Here is a 20,630-nt window from a genome sequence, read left to right as displayed (position 1 = left end):
GTATTCGAAAGTCAAATTTTCTTTTCAGCGCTGGCCTTTTCTTCAGCAAAGTTTGAAAGTCACCCATTTCACTGAATGTCCATCTTTTCCCCAGAAATAATATGCTCAATTTTGCAGAGTAGTTGATTCTTCGATGTAATCCTAGCTCCTTTGCTCTCCAAAATATCACATATCAAGCCTTCCAATCCTTTAATGCAGAAGTTGCTCATTCTTGTGCTATCCTGACTGTGACTCCATACTTGGTTTGTTTTTTTTCTGACTACTTGCAATATTTTCTCCTTGACTTGAAAGCTCTGAATTTGAATATTCCTGGGAGTTTTTATTTTGTAATCTCAGAGGGGATTGGTGGACTCTTTCCCTTCTACTTTACCTCCTGGTTCTAGAATATCAGGGCAGTTTTCCTTGATAATTTCTTGAAAGATGATTTCTAGGGTCCCATAGATTTCAGATAGTACAATAATTTTTAAATTTAAAATTTTCCAGGTTAGTTGTGTTTCCAATGAGATATTTCACATTTTCTTCTTTTTTTCCATTCTTTTGAGTTTTTCTTTCTTTTTTTATTTCTCATAAAGTCATTAGCTTCCATTTGCTCAGTTCTAATTTTTAAGGAATTATTTTCTTCAGTGAATTTTTGTGCCTCTTTTTTCCATTTGGCCAAGGCTGTTTTGTACGTCTTTTACCATTTGGCTTTGTCTGCTTTTTAAGGTATTATTTCTTCTTCATTTTTTTTGTGTGTCTCCTTTACTGAGCTGTTAACTGTTTTTTCATGATTTCCTTGTATCACTCTCATTTCACTTCCTAATTTTCCCAATACCTTTTTAACTTGATTTCAAAAATCATTTTTGAGTTCTTCCATGGGATGAAAACAATTTGTTTTATTCTTGAGGACTCTGGATCTAAGAGGTTTGACTTTGCTATGTGCTTCTGGGTGTGTTTTTTGATCTTTCTTGTCACCAGGGGTTTTGTGAAACTGTTTTCAGAGATACTTCTAGGGGCCTATAGTTCAATTCTTCCAAGAAGGTATGATCTAAGGAGAGGTGTATTTACTGTGCTCTGAGGATCCCTGCTCTACTGCAGCCACAAGCTCTAATGTGCAATTGCTCCTTATCATGTTGAACTGCCACCCATGACTGCAACCCAGATCCGAACTTGGGCAAAACAACAGTGCCAGTAAAGAGATCCTTATAATCTCCTTCTCCTTCTTCTTCTTCTTCTTCTTCTTCTTCTTCTTCTTCTTCTTCTTCTTCTTCTTCTTCTTCTTCTTCTTCTTCTTCTTCTTCTTCTTCTTCTTCTTTTGCAAGGCAAATGGGGTTAAGTGTCTTGCCCAGGGCCACGCAGCTAGGTAATTATTGAGTGTCTGAGACCGGATTTGAACCGAGGGACTCCTGACTCCAAGGCTGGTGCTCTATTCACTGGGCCACCTAGCCTCCCCTATAATCTCCTTCTGATCAGTTGTTTGACCCTTTTATTGTATGTGGGCTGAGTGTTCTGGAAGTTACTACTGCTGGTGTTGATTCAGTGACTCCCAGGTCTACTCTTGGTTTGCTGGATCTGTACTGATATGGCCTTTGCTAGACTGTGCTACACTCTCACCCAGGTCATTTTCAGTCATGTCTGACTCTTCATGACCTTGGTTTTAGCAAGGTAATGGGGTTAAAGTGACTTTTTCAAGATCACACAGATAGATAATTATTAAGCGTCTGAGGCCAGATTTGAACCCAGGTACAACAAATCTTTCCTGCTGATCTAGGAATTGCCTGGTTGGATGATTATTTCACCTAGTGCTTTTGTGAGTTCTGCTGCTCCAGGAATTGTTTTGAGGCCTTACGTAAAGGTATTTGAAACAGTTTTGGGGAGAGCTCAGGGAAGTTACTGCCATTTTGCCTCTTTTTCTTCTCTAACCCCTGTATACCAAATAATCTTTTAATAGACAAATCAAGTATGGCCTTTCCTGCATCCTTATCTTCTTTGTCTTCTCTGAAGCCTCTGATATTTTTTATTACCTTCTTCTGTGTGTGTGTGTGTGTGTGTGTGTGTGTGTAATGAGTTAGTGCTTTGTCTTGGTTCTCTTTCTACCTGTCTGAACAGACTCCTTTGCTGGTTCTTCATCCAGATCATGTTCACTAACTGTAAATATCTTCTAAGATTCTAACCTGGGCCCTATGCTTTGCTCCCTCAATACTATTTGACTTGATGAATTCTTCAAGTTCCATGGATTCAATAATCCTCTCTATGCAGATTATTCTTAGAGTTGCTTACATAATTCTAATTTCTGTCTAGACTATCAGTCTTACATCTCCAACTTATCTTTTGGACATCTCAAACTGGATATCCTGTAGACATTGTAAACTGACATGCTCAAAACAGTACTCATTATCTTTTATCCTAAACCTTCCTCTCTTCCTAAATTGCTAGTTATTATCGCTATCCTTCCAGTCACCCAGACTTGCAACCTGGACAACATCTTTGATTCTTCTTTCTCTCTCAACCACCTCCTATCAATGTCTTGCCAAAGCCTCTCAGTTCCATATTTCTATCATCTTTTGTATTTATCCTTCATCTTCTCTGATAGTACTACCACCACTCTAGTTCAGAATGGCCTTACCTCATGCCTGGACTATTGCAATAGCTTTCAAGTTATTCTCTTCACCTCAAGCCTTTATCCACACTAGTTCTTTCTCTACTCTGTCTATTCTTCACTCAGCTGTCAAAGGGATCTTCTTAAAATACAAGTCTAACCATCTCAGTCCCCCACTCCATGACTACTTATGATCTACAGAATCAAATACAAAACTCTTTTAGGCTTTCAAAGTCCTTCACAAACTGGCCTCTTCTAACCTTTCCAATCATCTTACATATTATTCCTCTTCATGTTTTCATTGATCTGAGGATTCTAGCTTCATGATGTTCTTGCACAAGACACATCTTTCGATTTTGAACATTTTCACTGATGGTCCCCCATAACTAGACTTTTTTCCCTTGTAGTATCTGCTTCCTAGCTTCCCTACCTTCTTTCATGTCTCAGCTAAAATCCCATCTTCTGCAAGAAGACTTCCCTGTCTTTCCCTCTGAAGTTATTTTTAGTGTATACTACACATCTTGTTTGTATATAGTTGCTGTATCTCTCCTCCCACTCCTCCCATTATATTGTAAACTCCTTGAGAGCAGGGACTTTCCCTCCCCCACCTTCCTTTGTATCCTATCCTACATACTTTTGAGCTGGCTTCACTATACTTGTCCAATATCTAATTCATGTTTATACATTTTACTTAGGAAGATATTATTAAAGACTTTGTCAAGTGTTTTACTAAAATCAATACACATCATGCCTCTGAATGTAATCTGCTGAATGAGCAATCCTATAAACTTGAAAGTGGCATTCTTAATGAACCCATGTTGTCTTTTAGTAATCTCTGTTTAATAATGTTTTCTAGATTTTTCTTTCTTCCAGGAGAGAAGATTGGGCTTAATTATGTATGTTTCTGGAATCCATCTTCTGCCAGTCTTCCATCCCCCAGTTTTCAAAAGCAAGACAACATCTGCCTATATTTAGAATTATATTTTATTTAAAGTTATTGACAATGACTTTGAAAATATATCTGCAATTTCTGGCATGTAATTTGTTCAAACCTAGAGACTTGAATTCATTTGACTTGATTAGATATTCTCTAACTTCTCTCACATCCTGGTCTTTAGTTCTATTACTACATTGTCTGCACTATCCTTTCATATAATGAAATTTAAAGTGAGTGGGCTAGCCATTGTACCTAGAAATATAGGTGAATCTGATTGCATATTATTTATACTACTCTTATAGTGCTATTAGTATAGGAAGGAAAAAAGTCATTATTAAATCTGAATACTTATGATTTTATTTCATTTACCTTTATCTGAATAAGTCTCTCTATTTGACAGTTGTTGAATCATTTCAGTTGGGTCTGAATCTTTTGTGATTTCATTTAGGATTTTCTTGTCAGAGATACAGAAGTGGTTTGTCATTTTCTTCTCCTGCTCATTTTACAGATGAGGAGCTGAAGCAACAGGGTTAAGTGACTTGCCCAGGGTCACACAGCTAGTAAATGTCTGAGGTCATTTTTGAATTCGGGAAGAGGAGGCTTCCTGACTCAGGGTCTTTCCATTGCCCATATCTACTAACTAATGCCACCCATAGCAAGCACCATTATCAACTTATTGGCAACATAGAGATGGACTTTGGAAAATGAGTAGAGCTTAGGGTTGTTGAGCAGGAAGATAAGTTATTCACTTCAAAATTCCAAGTGCCCAAATAGAACTATCTAGCAATCCTAAAGATGAAGGAACTTGATTTGACACCTAATCATATATGATTTAGGTCAGCTCAATTAACCTCTCTGGGCCAGTTTCTTAATCTAAGATCACTTCTAGCTCTATTCAATTGTTTTCAGCAATGGTAAATATTAGGGATACTACATTATAATAGCTGATGCTACATTTAGGCACGCACGTCTCATTTGGTTTTGTTTCTCCCTTAGTATCTAATATTGTGCCTTGCAAACCTCAGGTATTTCTTTGATGCTTATTGAATTAAATATTGCCAGTGCATATAGTGGATACTCAAATACTTATAGATGATTTATCATGCAGAAAGTCATTCCATTAAAAGAGAATTACTGTCACCTTTCTGATTATAATGAATGTGACAGCTATGCTCACTGACTAGTGAAATGTGTCACACTAATTTAGAATCACTGAGTGACTAGACCAGAGGGCTATTTCCTAAATGCTCTTTAGTCACTAGAAGCATTAGGTAGAAGCAGCAATATTGAATTGAATGAAGAGGGAGTTCAGGAGATGGGAAAATAAGCATAAATTAGACTCCAGAACAGTAGTCCTCTCCTTCTGTTTGGTGATGTTTTCTTTGGGAACACTACCATACCTGACATGGAGATGAGAATTCAGTTCATATACTGGAAAATACCAGAAACAAGACAGAATAACTTTTCATACAGAAGTGCTAAACATAAATGAGGGGGTTTTCAATCAAACACGACACAAGATCAGGCCATTTTGCATATTAGAATTTTAAGCATTTAATAAAACAATTTTTATAAGGTTTATGACATAGACTGAAGGTGACTATAACAACTAAAATAAAAGGAAATATTCACCTACCCAAAAGCCCAGCCTCACCCTGTCATGGAAGCACTACACTAACAGGAACATATCTTCTAGTGGCAAACTTAAAATCATGATTTTCCAAATACATGGATTTAATTATTTGGCTTTTTCTGGAAATGTTAACTCTCTCCCTACTTAACTCCAAGTTTTGAGATTAAAAAAGAAATGAAAAAGAAAGCAAAGGGAAAAGGCATGAACCTCCACACAGCCTATAAAGTAGTTTTCCTAAGGGTGATGGTGTCTGGAGAATCCTTGGACTGATACCTTTTGTATCTCTGCTTAGGGATCCTCTGAAAACATTTCATTGGCTTTGAGATAGTTGGGGAAGTCACCCTTTCAGAGCTGCTTTTAACTCTGCTCTTCAATTCCGTGGCTGAGAGTTGAACTCTGTACAAATGTTCTGGATTATCTTGGGCACAGACTTGTAGAGGTCATCAAACTCATCTACAAAGAAGGAGTGGTCCTTGGTAGGGTGAGTGGCGATCACTTCCAGTTCATCCAGAGCTGCCCAAGCAATTCCTATAGAATAAGTGATCACACCTGAGGGAAAAGAATTGAAAGGAGGTAAGAAGACTATTGGATGGTCTCTTAATGGCATAAACTATGTCTTCTCTAATACCCCTTTCCACCTAACAATACTATTTTTACTTAAGTTGCTTTTGTGAATTAAATTATTTCTAATTTGCCAGTTCTTTCCCTCCTTCCCCTTCTCAGGTTTTCATCTCTTGACTTCTTTTTCAATTCTTGAATATATCTTCAAATATAATAAAGTAGGAATAGGTATATAATTGAGTCACTAGCTTCTCTGCATATTGACTTTTTTCCAAGGTCTTTCTTTCCCTTCAGGGACCTGAAAAGAATCTGGATCCACATGGACCACTTTGGAGTCATTGAGAAATATCAAGAACTGTGGCAAAGATCTTCCTTCCCCCTTTCACCCTGGAGTTCTAATATGATTTCTCCCACCTAATCTGCTGTTCTATCAAGTGGATGGATACTACAGGTTAGAAGCCTATAATCATGGGGCAGTCGATCTTCTTTGACCCAAAAGCTGGTAGAGTTACTTTATTTTTGTGTATATAATTTTTTTTCAGTAAATAGTTAACCATTCAGTAACAATGATAGTGATATCTACAGCATCCTTAACCTTTCAGAATATTAAAGATGGAAAAGTTACTTTAGGTGGCAGCAATAGCAGGATTCCCAGTAGCAGGAGAGGCTAGTTCATGATTGTAGACCTCAAAATGCAATAAGGAGAGGAAGGTAGCATAGTAAAAAAGAAAAAAAAAACCTTAAGATCAAAAGTTGAGCAGAAGGTCTAGTCCTTACTGTCTGAGAACTGAGTTCAAATCCAACTTCAGACACTTACTAACTATGTGACCATGGAAAAGTCACTTAACCTTTGCCTCAGTTTCTGCATCTGTAAAATGGGATTTTTTATAATAGCACCTACCTTGCAGGTTGCTGTGAGGGTCAAGTGAGATAATAATTGCAAGCCTTCTGACACTCAGTAAGCACACACTATATTAATGTTAGTTATTATTGTTATTATTAAAATAAAGATAATAATAGCATCTACCACCAGGGTTGTTGTGAGAACCCAAGGAATTAATATTTGTAAAACACTCAGCATGGTGCCAGCATACATTTGATGCTGTATAAGTATGGTTATTATTGTTACTGTTATTACTTAAAATTTAAAAAATATTATTATTTTGAAAAGACCATCCAATTATTGAATATTACTAATGGTTAGAAAGAACCTTCTTATTTTGAGTAAAATTCTGCTTCCTTATAACTTACATCCATTATTTCTAGTTCAGTTCTCTGAAGCAAACTAAAACAAGTTTCTTTTCTCTTTCCCATATATATGGAAAGTCATTTACTCTTCCCTAAGTCTTCTCTTCTCCAGGTCAAAGTACTGGGCAGGAACTGGCACAGACCCTCACCACAGAGCAAATTGTTAAATATTTGATTTGAGCATTTACATTTAGGAAATCAATAAATGTTACAAATCAGGGTTTAATTGAGTATTACATTTTTTTTTTGTATTGTTTAGAGTCCAGACCAGAGTGGGGAACAGTTTGACTTGTGGGTTGTATAAAACCTGTTGAAATCTAGCACTGCCATAGCAATCGCAGGCAAGACATAAAATTCAAAAAAAATCTAGGAGCTTTTTAGGGATGAATTAAATAATTAAATAAAATTAATTAAATAAATTGACCAAACATAGTTGGTTAATTTTTTAAGTTGAAAATTCTATATGGCCCTTGAATAATGTTATAAATATTCAAATGACCTTTGGCAGAAAATGGTTCCCCACCCCTGGTCTAGACTTGAGATAGTACTTAATAGAGAGAAATATTTGTAATGCATATTAAATTAAAAATAAGTTATATGTACGTCATTACTCCCTCCCCCCATTTCCTCTCCTCCCTAAGAGAATCAGTTGTTATTTATGCACACACCTGTAGTGTTGGCCCAGCCTGGATGGACATCCTTTTAGCATAGCTGACTACAGAGTATGGCAGATTGTTGAGAAACAACAGTAGAATTCTTCAGCTTTTGGATTTGGAGTTGAGAGGATTGGATTAGAGGCATAGCTCCTACCCTTATTGGTTGCGTAGCCCTGTGCATGCCATTTGACTTCTAGGGACCCCCAGTTTCCTTATCTTTATAGTAGAAATGTTATTTGTACCACTTATCTAGAAGTAAGTGTTGGCTGAGTAGAAAAATCACTGGGTCTAGAGTTTAAAAGACCTGAGTTCAAATGTGGCCTCAGACATCTACTAGCCATATGACCCTGAGCAAGTCACTAAAAAAAAAAAAATCTCCATTTGCCTCAGTTTTTTCATCTGTAAAATGGGAACCTGCTTCATAGGGTATCTCCATGATTTTTGTGGCCTAGACCTCTTTGTTATTGTGTGAGCATGACATTCCAATTTCCTTCTTTGTGTTTCTGGACCAGCTGACTTCCATGGCTAGGATGCTCTCTCTCCTTAATTCTGCCTCTTGCTTCTTCTAAAACTCAGTTCAATGACTTATTATTTCAGGAGGCTATTTCTGCCCCCCCCAGTTGTTAATGCCCTTGTTCTATATATTTATCATCTGCTCTGTATTCATCTTTTTTTGTACCTATTTATGAATTTTTGTCTCTCCCATTAAAAACTAAGTTCCTTGAGGTCAGGGACTGTTTTTGCTTTTTCTTCATATAGCCAGGGTTTAACACCTAGAAATGGTGGCTAATTGATCATGTATATGTGAAATGTCTGCCTTCATTCCTTCAACTGTAAAATGAAGATAATAATAGCCCCTCCCTCACAAGGTTCTTCTTAAGATCAAATAATTGTGAGACTGAGAAATGATTGTGACATAATATTTGTAAAGTACTTAGAGCCTGCCACATTGTAGGTGCTGTATAAATATTGTTGTTGCTATTGTTGTTATATACTTAAGTCCATATCAATCACTAATTCATTTTGAGACATGATCAAATTGCTTGACTTCTCTGTGCATTAAACATATTTTTTAAAAACCAGAAATGGCTTTCACTTCTAAGGGATACTGAAAAATGAGAGAACTGGTTAGTCTCTGTAGATCCATCTCTAGCCTAAGATAGAAGGTACCCTTGTACCATTTTCACATGAATTGTGATACAACCATGCCTCCTCCCAAAATAATAAGAGTGAAATTGACTTTTGGAATCCAAATGTAAGATTTTATGTTTATTCCTAGTGGCAACCCCAGGACCAAATATAAAACCCTCTAATTTGCTTGCAAAGCCCTTCAAAGCCTGACCCCTTTTTTAACTTTTCTAGGCTTACTTTCTGGGTAGAGGAAAAGGGAGAACTCATTCAAAAATTAGTAGTGAATGGATCATTTGAGAGAATTAACAATATCTTATTTATAGGACTGCTATTTCATAAATTCTAAGTGTCATATTTTTTAAAAGACATCAACAAACTGGAGCATATCTAAAGGAGCTTGACCAAGATAATGAGGGACCTGCAAATTTTTTTTTGTGAGGAAAAGTGGAAGAAACTTGGAACAAAGTTCCAAAGGGACAAAGAGAATTAGTAAGAAATTTGAAGAGCTGTCATGTAGAAAAGGGCAAGAACAAGAAGACTCATAAACTGCTGCTCCATAGGACAGAATAAAAACCAATGGATGGAAATTGCAGGAAAGTTCAACATGCCTGAAAAAGCTTCTTAACAACTAGAGATATCCATAAATGAAACAGACTGCCATGTGAGAGTTATGAGTTCAGCTTCATTGGAAGCAATCAAACAGAGTCTGGACAGATGATCATATGTTACATATGTTATAGGAGGATGCCTAGAAGATTTCCAGGGGCACTTCCACATCTAAAAATTCCTTGAATGTGAATTCTTCCTTCTAGGTCTCTTTCTCCAAATGTCTTTGTAGCCCTGGGGACTAGCCTAGTGTCTAGCACATAATTCTGATTTGTTTAGAATCAGACCTGTTACTGATATAAGAAACTTTCTTTACCATTTCAGATTAACACCTCTGTTATACTGAGTCTACTGAGGACTTAAACCCTAGGGTCCTGAGGTTAAGGGATTTATCTAGGGTTATCCGGAGATGAGAACCAGTGAGGAAGAATATAGACTAGAACCCTGTTCTTCTAGATTCCAAGTCTGGATCTCTGTCCACTAACCAGACTGTTTCTGACACATTAGAATCTCACTTTAATAAATGCTTGTTGACTGGTTGGCAGCTCTTGCATATAGTTGCCCAGGAAAAACAGTTGTTTACTTTCTCACTTCCTTGTTCCCCCAAACACCCCTCTGATAGCTCTGTTTGCAGTATATGCCCACTTGTATATCAACCCTTTTCCTCTTCTCCCTCCTCCTCTTGTCCTCTTTCTCTTCCTCCTCTCCTTCTCCTCCTCCTTCTCTTCTTATTCCTCCCCCTTCTTCCCTACTTCTTTCCCTTTCCTTCTCCTCTTCATCTTTCTCCACTTCTTCCTACCTCCTCCTCCTTCTCCTCTTTCCCTTTCCTTCTCCTCTTCCTCTTTCTCTTCTTCCCCTCTTCCCTTTCCTACCTTCTCTTCTTCCTCCTCTTCTTCCTTCCTCCTTCTTTCCCTTTCCTCCTTCTAATTGTAATTTAGACCTTGCTGTTGGTCAACCATAAGCTACTAGTTCAATACCCAAGTTCTCCTACAAACTGCCAGGCTTGGTCCACCAGTCCTGAGTCCAGAGCCACACTTTGCTCAGAATTGGGTAACAAAGGCAATGGGCAGTGGGCAAAAGAGACTTTGCTCCTTGAAATCAAACACATCCTCCCCAGCCTCTTCTCTTCAGGAGGAAACTACAGCCTGATCCCACTGACCCAGGTTGACATTTTGTTTTTCCTCATATCAAGTTCATTGTGAAGCTCTGTATCTGCTAAATAGCTACCTGGCATAATATTCAGGGGAGAATAATCTCTGCCCTCCCTTCCAGCACTCAAGAAGGCTCCCCCCTCCCATCCAACTAATCCTAATGCCCTTAAGAATTGATTAATTAATAGCTTACAAATGACTTCAGGTTACAGAGCTCTTTCACATCCCTTATCTCATTTGTTCCTGGAAATTGATCTGGGAGGTAGGTAGAGTGTAAATGTTATTATTCTAGCTTTTTTTGAGAGTAATTCTGTGATCTTGGGCAAAGTTTTGAACCTCTCTGAGTCTCAGTTTCCTCATCTGTAAAATGAGATGGTTGGATTAGATGACCTCTAAGGTCCCTTCTACCACTAAATTTATAAATCCCATTTTATAGTGGAGGAAATGGAATAAGTGAAGTTAACCTCAAGGTTAATAATGATGATGATAGATAGATATTATTTATATGGTGCTTTAAGGTTTTCAAAGCCTTTTACAAATATTAACTCATTTTATCCTTACAAAAACCCTGGGAGGGAGGTGCTATTATCATCTCCATTTGACAGATAAGGAAACAGAGATAGAGATTAAATGATTTGTCCAGGATCACACAGATAAGTGTCTGAGGTTGAATTTGAACTCATGGCTTTCTTACTACAAGTTCAGTACTACCAGGCTGCCTCAAGATAAAGGGAAAAAATAATTAGCATTTATATAGTGTGTTAAGGTTGCAAAGCACATGTTTACAAATATTAAAACATGTTGATTTTCACAGCCATCTTGTGAGGTAGGTACTGTTATTCACATTTTACAGATGAGGAAACTGACATTTCAAGAGACCAAGTGACTTGTCCAGTATCAAACAGCTAAGTTGAATTTAAATTCTTGTCTTCCTGATTCCAAGCCCTGCATTCTATCTATTGTATCACCATCTGTCTCGGTTGCTCACTAGCTATTTTGCAACTGGTAAATGGTGGAGTCAGGACTCAAAAATGAATTCAAGTCATTTGTCTATGTTTATTATTAGCTCAGTTCCAATATCTTTATTCTCTGTTGTTCAATGTGGATTTCACAATTGTTTTTAACTTTTTTTTTTGTCCCTTTGGCAGTCTGGGAAAACCTATAGACCCCTTCACAGAGTAGTGTTTTTAAATGCATAAAGTAAAATGCATGGGGTTGCAAAGGAAACCAGTTAGATTGATTTATAATTATAAAATTTTTTAAAAGGGAAGTTCACGGACCACAGGTTAAGAACATCAGATTTAGTCTAGTCCCCTCCTTTTCTAGATGCGAAAACATTTTCAGAGGTGAGATAATTTGCTTAAGTTCATACAATTGTTGGCAAAATCATGACTAGACTTGCTTTTCCAATGTTCTCACCATTGTTTTGCTTATCCCATACTGCCTCTTTAGTATCTATCCCTGGGATTGTTTGAGGAGGATGGCATATCAGGGAAAGCATGGGACTTCCAGTTGGGAGAGAATGGGATTTGAATTCTAACTCCAACAAATATTGACTGAATATGGGCAAGTTTTCTAAACTTTTTGAGCATCAAGTTTTTCATGAGTGATTGGGTGATAATACTACCCATAGTATATACCTTATGAACTTATTCACAATTTTTTCTTTTTTAATTAACATTAATTTTTTTTAAAAATGTGAGTTCTAAATTCTCTCCCTTCCACTGAGAAAGCAAGAAATGCTATACTATTATCCATATGAAGTCATGCAAAACATATTTCCCTTTTTTTGATATTCAAAATTATTTTTAACATTCATTTAAAAAAAACCAGAGATTTATAGTGAGAATGTATTCAATGTCTTGTTAAGGTTTAGACCTCTAGATAAATGTCAACCATTGCCTGACACTCCATGCTTCTAGGATTTGAGAGCAAGGAAGATCCAAAGAGTATGCCTCCTGTTTCTGAAGGCAGATCCTAGGGGGAAATGGTGGCATCATCAGAGATTGATGAGTCCACAAACCAGTACATTGACAAAGAGGCTGAATGTGCTTATGTTTGGGAACTCACTCTTTTCCCCTAATAAAGATCCTGAAGTTGGCTGTGACTTCCCACCTGATTAGCCCCATTTGCTTTCAGCTGTGCAGAACCCTAAATGATCTAGTCATATCATGGAATCTATTGTTCCCTTTGATTGCTGCAAGCCTGACATGTACCAAAGACAATAAATACAGATCAAAAGAATTTTCTCTTCCCTTACTCACTTTGTAGTTCATTTCCCAGCCCAGCTATTCAGTAGGGTTAGGGTTTGAACTTATGACTTCATTGGTAGACAACTCCCCATTGAGAGAAGTCTTTCCCAATGTAGACTGCTACTTTCTCTGAAACTTATGATGACAATTTATACCATGCTTACTGTTTGCCAGGCAATATACTAGTAACAATATAGAGAGGTAGGTATTATTATTTCCCCCATTTTACAGATGAGGAAATTGAAGTAAACTAGGCTCACACAGTTAGTAAATCTTTATGATTGAATCTGAACTCTCATCCTCTTGATTCCAGGCTAGAACTCTATTTACCTCACTACCTAGTTGACTAGGACCTCCTAGGTCCTGAGAAGTTGAGCGGTTTGCCATATAGGCAATGTTTCAAAGTTAGGTCTTGAATCCAGGGCTTCCTGGATTTGGAGCCAGCTCTCTCTCCATTGTATCATGTTATTGCTTAGAAGGACTAAAATAAGAGTTTACCATTTTGATGAGCAGCCATGGCTGGTATTCGAACATCATCATAAGACCTGCCATCTGTAATGAGGATCATCAGTTTTCTTTTGTTGGGCTTAGATTTTTTGAAAAGATGTTCCAAGGCATAGTTGATTGCAGCTCCAGTGCTGGTTCCACCACTCCAGTAATTGACTCTCTTGATGGCATTCAGAAGATCTTGCTTGGTGTTATACTTATCAAATCCAAATTCCAACCGTTGCTCATAAGTGTACTGCACAGCCCCAATGCGTGTGTCTGTATCTGAAATCTCAAACTCTTTGCTGACATTGGCAACAAACTGGAGGAGGGTACGGAAGTTGCCGGTTCCTACACTACTAGATCCATCAATGACAAAACCAATGTCAGCTGAATTTAAACAGGTCTTGCTGCAGGCTAGGCGGTTGGTGTCACAGATTCTTTTCACCAGGGGTTGCACAATCTTGTGGAGACTGAACCAGCTCAGCACTTTGAGGGAATAGAAGCCATTTTGTCTGCAGACAGCCTGGAAAGACACAAGGATGCTTATGACACTAGGTCAGGGGCCATATCAGCTAGGCAATCACTTTAGCACTATTCTAGGGCATCAAGAAAGATTTCATTTCTTCCCATCTTTCCCTTCTACACTTTTTCCTCTAGGGACAGTTTAAAGGCTTCAGGTAACCACCATCCCTACTCAACTCCATGAACTTCTACAAGGCTTCTACTCTCCCCTGGCTATCCACTGTGGTTCATGAGCAGTGATTTTGTCTCCAAAAGTATCTCCCTTATCTTTTTCAACTAAAATGCCTAATCCTTCATCAATCTTAATCCCAGTGGATTTAAGCAAGTTCTCTCTATGGTTCAGTTTCCCCCATGTTTGAAACTTCTGTTCCAAAGCCCATCAGTATGGAACTTTTTTTCCTTTTGATTGGAGATGAATTTCCTGCTCTGTATGAGGGGCAGGACAGAGTTGGTGAGAGAGTGGGAGAGTTCCAGCCTTCACTAGCTCTTTTCTAGACTTCAAATGTTCTTCAAGCCTCTGTAAGTCTATTTGTGTAATTCTGACGTTCCTGCTTCAAGAGAGAAGATGAAGGGGCTAACCCTAGGAAATTTTCTGTATGTCATAGGTATATATCATAGATGTTCAAAAGCCCACAGGTATGGAATTTTCTCTTTGTTAGTAAGGATGAATGCCCTGCCCAAGCTCTGGCATTCACTAGTCCCCTTCATGACACTTTAAACTTCAAGTCTTCATCAACTGGTAGGTTGTTTCAGATATTTCTGGCTTCCCACTTCAAAAGGGAAGATGGGAGGTAATAATCCCATTTCAGGTTTATGAAAGAAAAGACTCTCTGAAAACATTAGAAGAGTTGAGTCTCTATCATATTCTTAATCCCAATTAACTACTAGAGACTTCATGAAGTTTTTCCTTGGATGGATCTAGAAGACTTCCTTTCTTGGTTGAGTTTATTATCTCACAGTGGGGAGAGATCTTTCACTCTTTAATCTGGTGTGCATTCTTTATTTTATATATATTTCATATATGTATATATATATATGTCTTTTCTCTGATTTCTGTTTTGTTAAGATTTACATATACAGGTTTCTTTGTCATTCATCATTTGTGTTCAATACAGAACTGGCATTTGGTAGGGAAAGGGATCAAGCTTTGGCTATAGAATTTGGAATCCTCCTTTTCCCAATGAGACAAAGAGATAAGAAGTTAGATTAGTACCCCTGGTCTAATAATATTTAAAGGAGAAGACAGATAAAAGTCTACCTTGATATCTCCTTTCTAAGAAGAGCAAAGTGGCCTCTGACCTCCAACTTCCTATTTCTCCCCTGGCAGAAGTCTCCCTTGGATAAAGGTGGGAGGATCAGGCTAGAATTTTCTCTATCTTAAATAATATTAGTCTCCAAAGATATAATAGAATTTGATTTAACTTATCTCTTTGTAATCATTGGGGGAGGAGGAGGACTCCAAGATCTATATTCAAGACTTGATTCTTTCCCCACCAAATACCATTTCCACAATGAACACAAATGTGAACACAAAGAAATACATTTATCCAAATTATAGCAAAATAGAAATCATAGAAGGTATGCCTAGGAAGTGAAGGGGCTTTCCCACTGGGGAGGGGGACAGTTTAACCAAGAGAAAGAGTTTTTAAATCTTACCCAAGGGAAAAACTCCATGAAGTTTCTATAATGAAGACTGCAGACTCCTCTCTTGTTTTTCCAGAGTCTTTTCCTTCAGCAATCTGAAATGGGATTGACACCTGCTATCTTCCCTTTTGAAATGGGAAGCCAGAAATATCTAAAACAACTTACTGATTGAAGAAGACTTGAAGCTTGAAGTGTCCTGCAGGGGACTGGTGAATGCCAGAGCTTGGGCAGGGCATTCATTCTTGTTAAGAAGGAGAAAATTCCATAATTGTGGGCTTTTGGGTCAAGGATTATATCTATGATTTAGGGAAAATACTGCACAGATGTTTTGTGAGCATCAATATGATTCTTTGCAGAAAGTAATTTGTAATGGTTAAGTGCTGCATAATTGTGAGCTATTAAGCTTATGGAGAATGTTATCTAAGAAAAATTCTCCTGAAGAACATTCCTTTTGGCTCCATACCATGGTCAGTGGGAGACTCAGCTGCCCTAATGACTAATGATAATTTCATTGAATATAAATCTCTTTGGGCATTATCTAGAACTTAATTATTTAAAGTCAGATAGTAAGTTTCTAAATCAGTATTCGAATTCAGATCTTCCATGGCACTAATCCATTTAATCCACTGTGCCAGTCAGTTGTCCTGAGTTGATTGATTGAATGCTAAAAATATTATATTCATGCAAATCATGAGTAATATTAATAAAAACTCATGCAAATTTATTTCTTTACCAATTCAATTTTCATCTAAAGTGCATTTGTGTGCACCTTACTTAGATCTTTCTGTCCATTAAATGGAAATCACTATGTGTATCTTGGGGTATATATTCCCCAAAGAGGTCTTAATATCAATATAAAGTTTATGTATTTATATGTAGGCATTTCCCTTTGGTCTCTCTGCTCCCTTCTATTCCAACTAAGAAGTTCTTTTCTATATACAAAGTGTTTGTGAGTTGACTACTTTTGTGGGAAGTCTGAAGGTGATTAGGGGAGTTCTCTATAATTTCCTCATAAGACTCCTGTCAGAGGTGCATCTGTTCTAACATGTGCACTACAGAAACTGAAGCAAAATACTAAGCCCCATTATCCATGTTGGAAGTACACAAGAGCACAAGAAATTTAGATATATTTTCTGGGCAAATACCTTGTCCACAAAGTTGGGTTCTATCACATTGTGCTTCTCATTTTCAACAGCTCCTTCAATGGTGATGAAAAAAATGTTGATTCCAGATTCTCTGGCAAGTCTTGAGGCCTCCTCTACCTTATCTGTGGGCCAACCATCCACCATCACTATGGCCACATTGGGGGCTCCCCCTCTGTTTCCATTGGTATTGGAAAAGAAATTTTTGGTAACAAAAGAAAGTGCCCGCCCTGTAATAATTTTAATAACAATAATTATTATTATGATGATAACTAACATATTATGTATTAGACATTGTTCCAAGTGATTAAAATGATCATATAAAGGAGTAATGGTTTGTACAAGTTTTTTTATAAACAGTAATCAAAGAAGCATGGCAGAGTGGATCTCTCTCCACTTGGAGCTTGACTTATGACTAGGTTTAAATTCTACCTCTGATGATACCTAACTTTATAACTCTGGATAAGTCATTTCATTGAAAATCCAAACAACTCTCTGTGAGTTACTAAGTCAAAGTTGATTTGTGACAGGCATTGAATTTTTCCTTGATGACAACTCCTTAATGTATCTAAGGATGGCAGTCCTTGTAAGACCCACAGTTTAGGGGCAGCTGTAGTGGATAGAGCTCTGGCCCTGGAGTAAGGAGACCCGAGTTCAAATTTGACCTCCAACACTTAATAATTGCCTACCTATGTAACTTTGGGCAAGTCACTTAACTACATTGTCATAAAAAAAGCAAATAAACAAACAAATAATTAATAGAACTACAGACTATTTGGAAAGTAGGTTTCCATCCCCAGAGTATAGTGTTTTATTAAGTAAAATGAAAAGTTTGAACTAGCTCTTTTTTTAAGGTTTTTGCAAGGCAAATGGGGTTAAGTGGCTTGCCCAAGGCCACACAGCTAAGTAATTATTAAATATCTGAGCCTGGATTTGAACCCAGGTACTCCTGACTCCAAGGCCGGTGCTTTATCCACTACACCACCTAGCCACCCCTTGAACTAGCTTTCTAAAGTTCTCTCTAGTTGACATTCTATAATTATAGGTACATTAAAACCTGATTAATGAGGATTATATCAGCTGAGTATCTTTTATCTGGCTCTTAAATCATAGGATATAGAAGTTAGAAGGATTCAATGAGATGACTTTGCTCAGCTTCTTTACCCAACACATGAGGACACTGAGATCCAAAGCAGTTGTCCAAAGTACCACAACTAGTTCAAGACAAGATCAGGTCCCAAATCAGACTCTTCTAACACATGACCAAATTGTCACAGATATGAAATTATTAAAGTTGGAGTGAATGATATTTCCCTAGAGTTGTAAAAATGTGATGGCACAAGATAATTCAACTGTTGCCTACCTATGAGATCAAATCAGAGTAAGATATAAGGCCTAGAAACAATGAGGGCAGAGGGAAGTCTGTGAATAGAATGGCAAAATGATATAATTTGTTGGAGACAACTGTACATTGCTAAAATTTTGAAACAGACTAAAATAAAAACACCAACCCCAAATCCTTTCTTCTCTTGAAGGCCATCCTGGGTGGAAGCAGGGAATGCATGGAACTCTACACAATATACATTGAAATAATCTATGCATTGGTCCACTGACATCACAGTCAAAATTTAGAATTAAAGGAGATATGCTTGGATGAATGACAGAGGCAGGAAGGGAATAATTCCTTTATGAATTATTATTTCCTTCTACACCTGGGCCTCCTCCTTACCTCCATTATCTTCTATACCAAAGAGCAAAAGAAAACTAAAGAGTAAAATCTTTTCAATTATGCTAACCTCAGACCACATACCCACATTAGAAAGCCCGCCTTTCTGGGAAATTTTCTCTATGGCTGCTTTCAGATCTCTGGAATCCACATGAGTCTTGAGGTTAAATTCCATTGAAGGGTTGTCTCTGTATTAGAGCAAGAAACAAAACTTAGTAGAAAAATGGACTGCCACTAGAGAAACAGAACAGTGCCTTTGATGAAAAAGGGAAATGAGATTATTTCAGACTCACGATCATACAAAGAAAATAGAAGCCAGTTAAAACCACTGGTAGCCATTAAATTATAGTTTGGTTTTACAGGCATTCATTTAACTCTTAGTATGTACAAGGCATTGTGGAATATAAAGTCATATAATATATCCTACTATTCAAATAAACAAACACTAAATGTCCACTAGGTTCAAGGCTTTGGAGATATAAAAGGTACTTATGATACTCACCCTGGGAGTTTACTTCACCTCTAGTCTTCTCACACTGCAAGTACACTCTGCCCCAGCAACCCTTTCCTTTGATTGAATAGTTCCTCCCAGAACCTTCATTTTATTTATCTTAATAGTATTTTATTTTTTCCAATTATAGGTAAAGTTGGTTTTCTGCATTCATTTTTGTAAAATTTTTTTACTTCTTTCCCTCCCTCCTCTCCAGGACAGCAAGCAATCTGATATAGGTTATCCATGCATAATCATGTTAAACATATTTCCATATTAGTCATGGTATGAAAGAAGGATCAGAATAAAAGGGAAAAGCCATGAGAAAGAAAAAATAAAGAACAAATAGTGAAAATAGTATGTTTTGATCTACATTCAGACTCCAGAATTCTTTCTCTGGTTGTGGATGGCATTTTTCATCACATCAGCATCTTTTAGAGTTGTCTCTGATTACTGTATTGCTGAGAAGAGCTAAGTCTTTCATAGTTAATCATCTCACAATATTCTCCTAGTTCTGCTCACTTCACTCAGTATTCAGTTCATGGAAATCTTTCCAGGTTTTTCTGAAATCCATTTGCTCACCCTTTTTTAAATAGAATAACAGTATTGATTCAGGAAAGTTTTGTAATTAGAAATAAATTTTGCAATCCTTTATACTGTTCCATTGGTAAACGTAAAATTTGTACCATCTCCTCATTCTCAAACCCCAGCTTCCATTCCCCTCCCGTTTTCCAGTTACCTGATCTTGGCCATCGATGAATCTTAGAGGTCATACACCTTGGGACAGGAAGGACCAATATGTAATTTGTCTATTGGAGAGCACCTGAAGCCAGGTGCTAGACCACTCTCCAAGCACACCCCTATCCAATCCATTACAAAAATGCATTTAAGTCCGGATGAAAAGGGCCAACCCCTTCTCTCTCTCTCTTCTTGACTCTACCTTCACCTTTGCAAGGATAACTCTCTCTCTCTCTCTCTCTCTCTCTCTCTCTCTCTCTCTCTCTCTCTCTCTCTTTCTCTATCTCTTTCTCAGGCCATGTGCTTCTAGCCTAGACCCACTGGAGAACCATAGGCCCCTATGTCATGTGGCTAGACTAAACCAGCCCTTATGACTACCTGGCTTTTCTCTTTCTGTCTGTATCTGTGTCTGTGTCTGTGTCTGTGTCTGTGTCTGTGTCTGTGTCTGTGTCTGTGTCTGTGTCTGTGTCTGTATCTGTCTTTCTGTCTGTCTGTCTCTCTCTCTCTGTCTCTCTGTCTCTCTCTCTCTAATAAATTCTGAGCAGTTTTAAATCTCAGGGATGCACATGAATTCATTCACTTTCGCTAACTCTCAATCTTCATTTGGCGACACCAATATATTCCATCACATTCATATACCACAACTTATTCAGTCATTCACCAATTGATGGGCATCCCCTCAATTTCCAATTCTTTGCTACCATAAAAAGAATTGCTATAAATATTTTTGTACATGTGGGTCCTTTTCCCATTCCTATGATCTCTTTGGGATACAAATTTGATAGTGGTATCGCTAGATCAAAAGAGTATATACAGTTTTATAGCTCTTTAGACCCAATTTCAGATTGCTTTCCAGAATGGAAATCAGTAGAACCTCCAATTTTAAGAAAAGTACCTAGGCCAGCCTTGTCTGTTCTTTTTTTCCCCTGTCCATTGTTGGCACTATAGTACTTCTCTACTATACCTTTCCTGCCTTCTTCCCTTACCACACTGTTGTTCCTTTATTTCTTTCAACTTTTAGATTCATTTTACATATTAATAAATATTCTGCAAATATTTATATTTCCAGCCCTTACCACAGTATCTGGAACATTATGTATTTAATTCTTCTTGACTTATTTTAACT

At 37.5% G+C, this 20,630-nt stretch overlaps 1 protein-coding gene across 2 annotated transcripts in view; it reads right to left on the bottom strand.

Annotated features, from left to right (window-relative positions):
• Nucleotides 1–3,661: 3,661 nt before the first annotated feature.
• VIT (vitrin) overlaps nt 3,662–20,630 on the bottom strand; it is a 148,150-nt gene continuing 131,181 nt past the window's right edge. For both annotated transcript variants that reach the window (XM_074209696.1, XM_074209697.1), the window contains 4 exons: nt 18,361–18,464; nt 16,554–16,780; nt 13,252–13,765; nt 3,662–5,697 (listed from right to left, as the gene is read on the bottom strand). In XM_074209696.1, coding sequence (XP_074065797.1) covers nt 5,519–5,697; nt 13,252–13,765; nt 16,554–16,780; nt 18,361–18,464 — 1,024 coding nt within the window. In that variant the 3' untranslated portion in view covers nt 3,662–5,518. The remainder of the gene's footprint in view (nt 5,698–13,251; nt 13,766–16,553; nt 16,781–18,360; nt 18,465–20,630) is intronic.

The sequence above is a fragment of the Macrotis lagotis genome, chromosome 1 (genome assembly GCF_037893015.1).
Source record: "Macrotis lagotis isolate mMagLag1 chromosome 1, bilby.v1.9.chrom.fasta, whole genome shotgun sequence".
Lineage (NCBI taxonomy): Eukaryota > Metazoa > Chordata > Mammalia > Peramelemorphia > Peramelidae > Macrotis > Macrotis lagotis.
The sequence above is the reverse complement of the archived record's forward strand: the minus strand, read 5'-3'. Positions and strand labels throughout refer to the sequence as shown.